The following is a 12,924-nucleotide window of genomic DNA, read 5'->3' on the forward strand; positions in this document are numbered from 1 at the left end:
TGCTGAACCAGCCCAATGAAACATCCCTCTGCTGCACTGCTGGAGCCAGGAGTGAGCCAGGCTGGGATTGGCACCACAGGCAGGGACTGGCAGCTCCAACAGCACAGCGCACACCAGGGCAAGACCCAGAAGCTGAGATCTCCTCTTTAACTCGATTAAATCTACCCAGGGAGGCCACAGAGGTATCTGAGACATCAAAAAACAGGAAGGAAGAAGCAGCAGAGCTGCTGGACGCAGCCTTTGCCACTCTCCTGACTTCCTGCAGCTCGAGGAGGAGCAGATGAACTGAGGAGATGGGTTTGGAAATGCTCCTGTTCACCTGATTTCCACAATCCTCACCCAGGCACAGAGCTGAGTACCCAAGGTCACTCCCTCAGCCCCTGCATGCCCTGCACAGAGCACAGGAAGGAGGTGCCTCTCACACTCAGCTTCCTCTGCTTTCACCACTCAGAGAGCACAGCAGGCAGGGGAAACGAAAAGCCATATACAAACCTGCTGGGCTAGGGAGAGAGCTGCAGGAACCTGCTGTTCCAGCCCTTGCACCGACCCACTCCACTGCATTTTACGTTCCTGCACCTCCACAACGGAGCTCTTGCTATCAGGTGCCTCTGCATTGCAAGGGCTGAGCCCCAAATCCAGAAAATCACTTGGAAGAGCCACCCTTCCAGCTGGTGTTTCAAAAGAGAGGGGAACCTATTGGTGATGCTTTTTCTACCTTTACAAACCCTTAACAGCAGCGAAAACCACAACTCCGACTTCCCTGTGAAATCCCTTGGCCCTCCCTTGGATTTTTACCAGCAGCTTTGGTTAGGGGAGAGTTTGGTGATGAGGACAGCAGGGAAAATCCAGGCCCTGAGCACGAGTGAGCTCATGACTCAATTCTGATGCTCGAGCAGCTCCAGACAGGGGTTTATTCACCACCTCAGCCCGCTCCTCTGAGCAGGGCGAGGCTGTGCCACCCCACCGGGGCAGCCTTACCCAGAGTTTGCCGTCCCAGTAGAAGGCTCCCAGCAGTTTGACGATGTGGGGGTGGTCACAGGTGGCCAGGATCTCAATCTCCACCATGTAATCCTCCAGCTCATCCTCGCTCTTGGTCTCGATGACCTTGGCAGCCGCCAGAGCTCCTGTTTCCTTGTTCTTGGCCTGGAAGGAAAAGCCAGGGTGAGTCCAGAGAAAGTGAGGAGCACCACATTCCTGAGCTCTGGAATGTGCTCCCTGGACACCTCCAGGGATGGGCACTCCACCCTGGAGCAGCTTTGGGCTGAGGTTGATTTTTACATTTATCACTGGTAGTCAATATGAAAAGTTGCCCTCTGCTATGTTGAAAACTCCCTTTTTATTTATGTTGATGAAAATCTCCATTTACTGAGTCCATTTATTTTATTTTATGTTGATGGCCAACTGAGCTGTCAGTGTGTGCTCACAGCCCAGCAAGCCAAGCATTAGGACTGAAATTTGCACAGCAACTCAGAAATATCTGCCACAAAATGCTGTAAAATGTAGGAGGCTTTTAACACTGATCGTTCCCTGGATGGTTCCTGTAAATTAAAGAGCTGCAATTCCTGCTCAGCTTGGCTGGCCCCAGCCACCACACCAGGGGGGAAACTTGCAGGGGCATTTCTGCTTCCTAAAGCTGCCCACAGAGTGGCTGGAGCCTCCTTCCTCCCTGCAGGCCCCACAGCCCAAACCACTTCCCATCTCAGGGAAACTTTTAGGAAAGGAGATGCAGCCTGTTGTTTGTAGCATGGGGAAAAAAAAAAAAAAGGAAGCAAGGAAACCTCAAAGTGTAGAAGCGCTCTGATGATACCAGAGGTGAATTACTAGAAATCCTGAATATGCAGATAATCCAAGCAAGATCTATCTGAGAGTGCAGCCAGGTGGGGATGGCACTGTGCTGCCAGGGAACAGGGACAGGAGGAGAGGGAACGGCCTCAGGCTGGGCCAGGGCAGGCTCAGGGTGGAATTTCCCCATGGAAAGGGGGCTCAGGCACTGGAACTGCCCAGGGAAGGTTGGATCCCCATCCCTGGAGTGCCCAAGGAAGGGCTGGAGGTGGCACTGGGTGGGGATGGATCTGATGATGTTGAAAGCCTTTTCCAGCCTCAGTGACCGTGTAAAATCCACAGCCCAGACCCACCAGGAGATGTGTCACACGTGGCAGAGGGGGGAGACAGGAGCTGCTGACTCAGGAGCATGCAGACATTCCCAGCAGCTCGCCCACTGCTCCCCAGTGACACCGTGCCACCTCCTCCCCCAGGGGAACAATTCCCACTGTGGATGGAATCCCTGGAGGAGCTGGCCAAGCTCTGCTTGTGACCTTTCTCCCCGCTCTGCAGTTTACATCTCTGTGTTTGGAAAACCCTCAGGGGAGCTCACGGGAGGATAAATTGCTGCTGCCAACACCACAAGCCCCTCTGAGCAGCTTCACGCAGCTTGGGTGACACTGTCACCAGGAGCCAAGGGACAGCTGGGCAGGGCAGGAAGGAATGTTGGGCAAATCATTCAGCAGAGGGAGGAACATGAGGGATCTCTGCTGTGTTTTGAAGCGTTGCTGCATTCCAGGAGCTGGCAGGGACAGCCCTGTCCTTGCACAGGGGACAAATCCATTTCCATCTGGGCTCCCTGCCCACGCTCAGGCCAGCAGCTCCTGCTGCTTTCAGGAGAAATTAGGGGGTTTCTTTAGCTCAGCTCGGCTGGGTTCTCACCCAGCCACCAGCAGATGCCCTCACACAGAGGGCAGGGCAGGGGGAAAGGGGGAAGGAGCACGGGGAGAGGCTCAGCCCTTCCAAACAGAAGCCAGAAGTGCCCCACTGTGTTTGCTCCGCGCTCCCAGAGCTGGGAGAGCTCCAAGCAGGGGAAGTAAATATTGTGAGAAGAGGTGGGGCTTCCCCTGGAGCTTTGCTTCCCCCGGAGGGGCCCTGGCAGCCCAGCCCCTGCAGGATGCTGGGGCCCTGCAGCACCTGGAGAAAGGCAGAGCAGGGAGCTGGGCTGGGGTCAGGGTGTGCACCCCAGAATGCAGATTGGGGCGGGGAGGGAGCACAGCCCAGCCTGGCTCACTGCTGTGGCTGCATCCCTGGGGAGCAGCCGGGGCCCAGCTGGGAGACCCTGCACCTGCCCGGGGACAGGGGGACCCAGAATTCACAGAATCACACACAGAATTCACAGAATCACACACAGAATTCACAGAATCACACACAGAATTCACAGAATCACACACAGAATTCACAGAATCACACACAGAATTCACAGAATCACACCGAATCCACAGAGAATTCACAGAGAATCACAGAGAGAATTCAAAGAACCACACACACAACCACACAGAGAATTCACAGAATCACACAGAGAATTCATAGAATCCCCAGGTTGGAAGAGACTTTCAAGATCATGGAGTCCAACCCAGCCCCAGCACCTCAACCAAACCCTGGCACCCAGTGCCACATCCAGGCTTTGTTAAACACACCCAGGGATGGGGACTCCCTGAACATTCCAGAACTTTATCACCCTTTCTGTAAAACACTTTTTTCCTGATATCCAGCCTGTATTTCCCTTGAATGGTGCTCGCCCACCCTTCCCCATGTCCCTGAGCTGCAAAGGGAACACTGCCCACATCCCACATCCCCCCGGCTGGCACAGGGAGGTCCCAACTTGGGCCCCCCAGAGGAAATGAGAGCAGCATCTCCGAGGCAAAACCAGCTCAGGACGTCAGCCCCAGCACTGTGGAGGCAGCAGGGTGGCACAGGGATGGGTGGGCTAGGGGATGTCACTGCTGCAACCCAGGGCACTTCCCAGGAGGGACCAAAGTGCCCCTCAGGATGGCAGAAGGAGCTGGAGCAGGAAGGAGATCATGGGGTGAGGTTTTGGAGAATGATCTCCCCTGGAGTGCAGAGCAGACACTGGTGACCCCACTCAGAACCTTGGGAGGACCAACACTGGGACAGGCTGGACAGTCCATGGCCCCTCAGGGCCCAGATTCCAGCTTCCTAGCACACAAGGCAGAGGGAGATGCCCAGTGGCTGGCACGGGCAATCCTGAACTGAGCCCAGCAGGTCACCCTGGGCACCATGAAAACTTGGAGTTCCAAGGATCTTCTGCTCCTTTCTCTCCATCTGCTCATCCCCCAGCCCTGCAAAACCCCCAAAACTGTTGGATGCCAGTTCCATCTTCAGCTCCTCCACTCCTGGACCTTTCAATCCCACGGATAATTTGTCCTTGGGGTGCTAATTAGCACCAAAAATAAAAAAAACAAATTCCAAGCAGAGAGCTGCCAGCACGGTGCCCAGGAGGTGCTGCTGAGCTCCAGGGGTTCATTACAGTGATTTCAGCCCCAAAACCCCCTCGTGGCCACCAGGAGCCCCTGAGCAAGTGCACAGTGACAGGTGAGTGCAGGAGCAGGGCTGGAATGTGCATTCCACAAATGTCACATAAAAGTTACTCAGTAAACTGAGAGAGAGCAGAGAGCCACACAGGAGCAGGAAACAGGGGAAAGGAGCTCCCTGCAGAGCCCTGGGGCAAAGGGGGTGCTGGCCCAACCCTGGGAATGCCAGGAGACAGGGGATGAGCAGGATTGCCCAGCAGAGGGAAAGCACTGCTGGCTTTGGGTGGATCTGAGGGGTGAGCGGCGCCTGCCCAGGTGACAGAAGTGGCTCTTTGGCCTCTGCCTGTGACTCACCCCGCAGCTATTGTGAAATCGCAGCGTGACAAACACCAGAACTATTTTAAGCCCTGAAAGAACCCATTAGGGGAAGGCTGGAGGGTTCAGCACGGCCAGTTTCTAGGTGAGGCAGAGGAAACCCTCCCTGAACTCTCACTGGCACAAAAAGGGGAGCTGAGAGCCCCCCAAGGGCTTCATTCACACAGAATCTCACAGAATTTCTAGGTTGGAAGAGACCTTTAAGATCATCGAGTCCAACCCATCTTCTAACACCTCAACTAGATCATGCCACCAAGAGCCAGATCCAGTCTTTTTTTAAACACATCGAGGGATGGTGACTCCACCCCCTCCCTGGGTAGATGATTCCAGTATTTGACCACTCTTTCTGTGAAACACTTCCTCCTTAGTTCCAGCCTGTACCTCCCTTGGCGCAGCTTGAGGCTGTGTCCTCTTGTTCTGTCTGTTGTTGCCCGGAGAAAGAGACCGACGCCCAGCTCAGCACAGCCACCCTTCAGGGAGCTGCAGAGAGTGACAAGGTCACCTCTGAGTCTCCTTTTCTCCAGGCTGAACAACCCCAGCTCCCTCAGTCGTTCTTCACACGGCTTGTGTTCCAAGCCCCTCACCAGCCTCGTTGCTCTTCTTTGGACATTCAGCTCCTCTGCAGCCCCCAGGCCATGGGGCCATCCTCCACAGGCTGCCATGCCACCATATCTCTGTGCCAGCTCCTCTTGCCCTCCTTGTCCCCATGCCAGGAGAGCTGACGCTGCAGGTGCCACCAGCACAGAGCCCCAGGAGGAGCCTGGAGGAACCAGGGCTGCTCAGCTGGGGGGTGATAGCAGGGCCTGCCCCACCCCACTCCTGCAATGTGCCACAGCTCCCTCACGTGATTCCCAGGGATTACATCATGGTTAATTGCCTCCTGATTAATTGGCTCCTGATGAACCTGGCCCGAGCTCCCTGCATCGATAAACAAACACAGAACGGCCAAGCTCGAGTCAGTGCTCTGCTGCTGTCACAAAATCAATGGGAGCTGGGATGGAGACAGGCTGGGAAAGTTGGGGCTGCTCTACCTGGAGGAGTGAAGCTTTGGGGTGACCTCATGGGGCCTTCCAGTCCTGAAGGGCACAAAAAAAAAAAAAAAAAAATTAGAGGGACTGCTCCTCAGGAATGGGAGTGACAGGACACAGGGAATGGCCTCACACTGCCAGGGCAGGGATGGGTGGGATTTTGGGCAGGAATTGTTCCCTGGCAGGGTGTCAGGCCCTGGCACAGGTGCCCAGAGCAGCTGGGGCTGCCCCTGGATCCCTGGCAGTGCCCAAGGCCAGGCTGGACAGGGCTGGGAGCACCTGGGACAGTGGGAGGTGTCCCTGCCACGGCAGGGCTGCAATGAGATGAGCTTTAAGGTCCCTTCCATCCCAAACCATTCCATGGCTTCCAAGCCTATCAGGCCCCCTGGAACCATAAATGAATCCTATCTGGGGCTTTGTCTGAAACTCTGGATTCAGGCCCTGGGGCCACCAAAGAGCAGCTGGTGAGCCCTGGCCAGGGGACAGCAGCACAGCCCCAGCACTGCTGCTCTGGGAGCTGAGGCAACATTTCAGCAAGAGGGAAGGGGAAGTGGCTGATGAAACACCCCAAAAACCGTTAAAAAAAAAAACACATTAAAAAGCAGAAATGCCTTCCTTTGGTTACACAAGCTCAGGGCAGGAAAGCAGCCCCACCAGAGAGCTCAGCCACAGCCATGGCCCCTGGGTAGCTCTGCCAAACAAAAGTGTGACCAAAGCTCAGCACAAACACCTCTCCTGGCCCTCAAAGCTCAGCAAAGGGGGGCAGAGATGAGAAGCCCAGAGAGCAGCAGAGCTGCACGTGATGCTCCAGAGCTTGCACCCAAAGAGCCACAGGGGCACACGGAGGGGGCTGGGGCTGCTGGAACCACCCACAGAAACCAGGCACAGCTCCTGGGCCATGCAAATCAACAGGCAAGGTTTGAGGAGAGGGAAGTTCCACCTCAACCCAGCATCTTCAGCCTAAAATAGAAAAAGTGACAATGCCCAACTTTGCTCTTAATTTATTGTAATGACAATGAATGGATTTACAGCATGGATAAAAGGTTCCGATTGCAGTGGTTCTGCAATATGTGTAATGTATTTGTTGTTCATTAGAACAAATTAGTAAACATTATTTATCAAATGCTTCCAGTTGCACCTACAACCTTCTGTGCATCAAAAAGGAATTTCCAGTTTTTCCATTCTATCCAAATGTCATAAACATAATTAATCATTCAGCAGCTGACCCCTCGTTTCTCAAATCAAAGTGAATTTTCTCATGCCTGACAGTTGAGAGCACCAAGCATCCTTCAGATCACCTGTCCTGGGAGAGCACTGTGCTCCAAGGGAGCACTCCTGGCCCTGTCTGCATTCAGACAACGCCACAACATTGGGAAAATAATTAAAAAATAGAGGGGAAAAAGCCTTTCAGCCAGTTCTGAGTTTCCTAGCAACTCCCTGCTACAAGCTCGGTGCCCAGAGGAGCAGGGGCTGGATGGCTGAGACACCCCAGAGCCAGGGAAGGGGTTTGGGCTGGCTCTGGCTCCAGCCCCTCTCACTGGGCTGGAAAGCACCAGCTCAGCAGGGCCCTGGCAGGGCAATAAAACACTCAGCTCTTGCCTGTGTGAGCTGCCAGGGTGGCCCAGCACTGCTGGCACTGCCCTTGGCAGAAGGAATACAGGGCAGGAGCAGCAGATCCAGCTGTGGGGAGAACCCAGAGCAGCTGCTGGGCACAGCCTCCTCCTTCTCTGCCTCTCCCACCTCCCCAGACACCACAGAGAGCGAATCAAGACAGGAGCCCTGGGGACGGGAGGTGAGAAATGCCAGCAAGGTTGTTGCAGACAACTTTTATGGAAAATCCTTTCCTTAGGATTTTACCTCCTGAGAAGCTGAGAGGCCTCAGGAACAAAATGTCAACAATGGTTATCTGCTGCTGTGGAATGCAACAGGTGCATCTGTGATTGGTCTCATGTGGTTGTTTCTAATTAATGGCCAATCACAGCCCAGCTGGCTCCGACACAAAGCCCGAGCCACAAACCTTTGTTATCATTCTTTGCTATTCTATCCTTAGCCAGCCTTCTGATGAAATCCTTTCTTCTATTCTTTTAGTATAGTTTTAATGTAATATATATCATAAAATAATAAATCAGCCTTCTGAACCATGGTGCCAGATCCTCGTCTCTTCCCTCATCCTGGAACCGCTGTGAACACGGCCACACAAGGTCCCTGTGCTGCCTGGAAGGGAGGTGGCACTGAGGGGCTTCTCCCCAGCCAGGAGAGAAGCAGAGAGCGCAGCTGCAGCCGGAGCAGAGCCACGGCCGTGCTCTGTGCCAGGGACACGCTGCCCCTTCCAGCCCCTGCCCTTGGGGAGCTGCCCCCTCCTTTCCCACGGGAGCAGAGCGTGCCCTGGCTCTCCTGCTCCATCTCTGCTCCCTCTGCATTCAGGCTGGGCCAGGCTGGCAGTGCCAGGGGATGGGCACACAGCACAGCCACCCCCAGAGCCCCTGGGGACCACCTGAGAACCCCACATTTACAGCAGCACCCCATGGACAGAAAAATAACCTTTTCTCCAGGGAAGCTGGATTCTCAAGAGACAAAATATTCACAAAATCAGGGAGGAGTTTTTCTGGGCAGCAATTGCCACGTGCTGGGGGTGAAAGGCTCATCTGAGCTCTCCACAGCTCGCATGGCAGCAGCACTGCCAGGAGCTGGGCTGTGCCACTGAAGTCATTGCCCAAATATTTAGGCCATGGAGAGCTGTCCCTGTCCCCTGTCACACAGAGGCAGCCACAGAGCACAGGGCTGCAGCAGGGACAGAGCATCCCACGTTTCCATCAGCTCAAAGTGAAAATCAAGTTTAAAGTTCAGCCAGGTTTAACATTGTTAAACCTTCCCATTCCTCCTTCCCAAGCAAAAAGATTTTAAGGAAACCCTTCAGCAGTTCTAAAGGACAAGACCATGATCTGATCTTACATTTTTTTGTGGCCAATCAGCTCAATCTTCTCCTGTTTCTGTTTTCCTTCCCTTTTCTTTTTCAAAGTTAACTCGGCCGATTAACATCTCTGCGACACCCTTTCCAGGAATTAAAGTGTAGAATCACAGAACGATTTGGGCAGGAAAAGACCTTAAAGCTCATTTTGTTGCCATGGGCAGGGACACCTTCCACTATCCCAGGTGGCTGCAAGCCCCATCCAAGTGTCCCTTGGGCACTTCCAGGGATCCAGGGGCAGCCACAGTTTCTCTGGGAGCAATCCCTTCCCCAAATCCCTCCTAACCCTGCTCCCTTATGGATGAAACCAAGAGCTGAGCCTGGATCCCCTGCGCCAACCGCGAGTGGTGCAGCCTGGGGTGATGAGCAGGGGGGTCTGTGGTGCCAGGGCCACCCTGGTGCCCACAAACAGCCCCAGGCTGCTGCTGCAGGCAGCTGCACAACCCAACAATCAGCCTCTCATGACCCCCTTTTCAAAGGCACATTTCCAGCCCGCAGCATGCGCAGCACCGATAGCAGCACAGCACATCAGATCACCCAAAATTCGCCTTTTCCAGCGTGCCTGGGAGGGGAGAGGAGAAGCAGGGCACAAAAGAGGCGCTGCTGAGTGGGGATGGAGCTGCGTGCAGGCGATTTGCAGGGATGCAGCGAATAACCCCCCAGGCCAGCCTGTCCCCACCCTGCCTTATCAGAGCCACTGTCCCCATCGGCAGCGCTGGGCAGGGCAGATAGCGCTGCACAGGAGCACCAAAACAATCCCTGGGAGAAAGGCAGGGGGCTCTGGCCATGCCCCAGCAGCCAGAGCTCTCCATGCCCACACAGGCATCCCCTCCTGGGGCATTAACATGGGATTATCCCCTCCTGGGGCATTAACACGGGATTATCCCCTCCTGGGGCATTAACACGGGATTATCCCCTCCTGGGGCATTAACACGGCAGGGAACGCTCGGTTTGCAGGGCGACAGGAGGTGCAGGGGCTCCTGCACCGCTGGTTTCACCCTGAGCATCTTCCCTGAGAGGCCAGGGATTGCCACTGCCACTTGTGCCTCCAAACGCTGCCAGCTCTGAAGTGCAGCACAGATCCCCTGGGTTTCTGGGTGCTATCTCAGGTGTTTTTCCAGGAGAATAACTCTGCTTTTTGCTTTTTTCTCTTTTCTTTTCTGAAGTGGCAGCACAGACCCTCTGGGTTTATAAGCAGTATTTTAGGTGCCTTTCCAGGAAAGTAACTCTGCTTTTCCTCTAAGGTAGCTTGGGAAGGGTCTGAGTGAGGAACTTTACAGACCCCAACCCTGGGTGGGCTGGAGCCTTCCCAGGCTGGCACCCACTGACCACAGCTCCCGACTGCTGGGTTTGGGATCATCCATTTAACGAGCTTTGGCTGAGGTGGTGACAAAGCTTGGTCACCTTTGGGCTGCCACCCTGTCCTCAGTGCACCTCTGGCCTTGCCAAGGCCACGGCATTCACAGAATAAGAGCTAGAAAGAAACATTTCCTCCCCACCCCCTCCTGCTTTTCAGCTTCATTACCCTCTGTTCAACTGGTTCCTCATGCAGGCAGATCCTCTTTTGCTGCAAAAAGACTTTCTATAAAAACAGGGAAATCCCAGGGCCAGTTTCTGCTGGCCGCAGGTTTTTTAGGTCTGCCGTGTAGGACCCAGACTCCACTATAAAATTCATTCTTTTTAATTAATGTGTATTTAAATGAAGCCTGTCCTACTTTTGGAAACACTGTGAGAAGCCAGCTCAGCTTTGTCTGAGCTCCAGACAGGATTCCACAGGGCAGGAATACCCCAAATCCCCAAACCCTCCTTCCTCCCGCTCACACCCAGCCTCATAAAACCAAATCCTCCCAAACCCAGCCCGTGTTTCCATCTCTCCACACCTCAGCTCCTGCCAGGTCTGAGTGCCCAGAGAACAAAGCCCTGCTCAGACCTTTCCAAGGGGACACAGCAGATGGCACACGGGGCAGGATGCAGCACAGGATTCCGTCACCTCCCCACGCTTCCGGGCGTGGAAAAGGGCTGGAAAACGGGCAGGAATTCACTCCAACATCCTGAAAACCTCAGGGCCCTGCAGACACTCAGCCTCGCTCCAGGCAGTGCCTTTAGTGGGAAAATTAAATTGATTTTAAGGTCAAGAGAATGATTCAAGTTGTTCACTGAATTTTGGGCGCCTCCGCTCTGCTGGAGCACAGGGCGGTTATTGAGCTGCTGGGTTATTCTGCAGGTTTTTGCCGGGTCATTCTGCAGGTTTTTGCCGGGTTATTCTGCAGGTTTTTGCCGGGTTATTCTGCAGGTTTTTGCTGGCTTATTCAGCTGCTTTTTTGGCAGCTGAGCAGCACAAGAGGACAAACCCCTTCTTTCACATCCCACCTTACACTCATCCCCACCCCAGATATAAAAAGGCAAAAGGAGACAACAACAAAAAAATCTTTAGGAGAAAGGAAAATGCGTCTCTGGTTATTAATCCTAAAATAAGGATTAATAAGGATTGTTAATCATTATAAAATAAGGATTTATGATCCTAAAATAAGGATTTATAGCACAGCACCCCCAAATAATTTGGGGTTCTTAAATGAACAAACTCTTGGATGAGAATTCAAAATCCAGCCATGACCTTTTGCCAGATGGAATGGAGAACAGGTGGAGAAGAGATCAAAGCAATGCAGAAGTGAAATGTTGCTAAATACAATAAAGTAACCCATTGATTTCTGGCACGATGTTAAACCTCACCCTGCCTTACAGGGTTAAAACTCCACAAAAGCAAAAATTTGCCTGAATATTCCAGAAGGTTTACAAGTTCTGGTTGTAAACACATGGTGTCCACTGGGACATTTTCATTCTCATTTGTGTCAAAATGGGGATGAAAGGAGCTGGAGATGAGCTGTTATTGCCCGACAGGCTGACATTCTTCACCTCCAGTAATAAAGTTACTGTGACAATGGTTTTCTTGTGAGGCTGGGCTTAATAACTGAGGCATTCTGATACAAGAGGCTAAAAACCAAACCAGCCACCTCTAAAGTAGCTTTATTCTCTAAGTCACCTACTTTGGGTACATCATACATGCTTTAAATAGAAAGCATTTAAATAATTATTTAAGTTTTCCTTTCTCTCGGAGGCCACTGAGGTTATTTTACACTGTTTACCTGGTTCCTGTCACTGTTTGAGAAACTTGAGCAAATAAAAGCACGGAATCATCCAGGAGTGAGTGTTGCTACACACAAACGTGTCTCCAATGCACCTCACAGAGCAGAATGGCAACAGAATTTCTACTGATGCTGCTTTCAGAAGGATAAATGGAGAAGGGATTTAAATATGATTTTTAGGAATTGTGTTTTGTTAGAAGATAGGGTCCTCCACTAAAAGGTTTCACTCAATGGGTATTTAGCACTCAGTTTTTTCAGAGTTTCTGTCAAATACCGTGACAGAGATGAGAAATAAACACCAAATCCCCCTGTCCTGACCGGCAGTCACCCGCCTCCCTTCCTGCCCTGTTTATTTCTCATTTTCTCAAAGGCAATACCTTCTCAGGTGATCTAACGAGGCCATCAAGCCCCAGCTGCCCCAGAGGCAATTCCCACCCCCATTCCGAGCGGCTCCTGTCACACAGGTGTGTCCGGGATCCTGCACCCCAAACCCATCCCGTGCTGGACACGGGACAGCCCCGAGCAGGGACAGCCGCTGCTTTGGAGAGCAAAGTCCTTTGGTCCTTCAAATCCCCGTCCCTAAAGCCCGAGGTTAAATATTCACAGCACGGAGCCGGCTCCTCTTGGCCCTCCCGAGTTTTTCCTGCCGGCAGCAACGGCGGGGACACAAATCCCCTGTCACCCCCGGGGACTCGGAAAACTTGGAGACAGCCCTGGAAGCGCCGACTTCCAAGAAAGCTCCCTCCATTCATTCACTGCACCGGCGGGCTTGGCAAGGGAGCGCCGGCGGCTGCTCACAAAAGCATCGCTCTGAAAAGGGGCGATTCGGGGCCACAAAAAAACCCAAAAAAACCCCCAAGGAAAACTTGGAGACAGCCCTGGAAGCGCCGACTTCCAAGAAAGCTCCCTCCATTCATTCACTGCACCGGCGGGCTTGGCAAGGGAGCGCCGGCGGCTGCTCACAAAAGCATCGCTCTGAAAAGGGGCGATTCGGGGCCACAAAAAAACCCAAAAAAACCCCCAAAAAACCCCCAAAGACAAACAAACAACAAAAAAAAAAGCAAAAAAAAAAAGCAAAAAAAAAAAAGCAAAAA

General features: G+C 53.1%; 1 protein-coding gene across 1 annotated transcript in view; it reads right to left on the bottom strand.

Annotated features, from left to right (window-relative positions):
- Window positions 1-12,924, bottom strand: part of STK10 (serine/threonine kinase 10) — a 46,542-nt gene that overhangs the window by 28,289 nt on the left and 5,329 nt on the right. Inside the window, exon 2 of the mRNA XM_031055225.1 lies at window positions 979-1,143. Within this exon, the coding sequence (XP_030911085.1) occupies window positions 979-1,143 (165 nt within the window). The remainder of the gene's footprint in view (window positions 1-978; window positions 1,144-12,924) is intronic.

The sequence above is a fragment of the Geospiza fortis genome, unplaced genomic scaffold (genome assembly GCF_000277835.1).
Source record: "Geospiza fortis unplaced genomic scaffold, GeoFor_1.0 scaffold55, whole genome shotgun sequence".
Lineage (NCBI taxonomy): Eukaryota > Metazoa > Chordata > Aves > Passeriformes > Thraupidae > Geospiza > Geospiza fortis.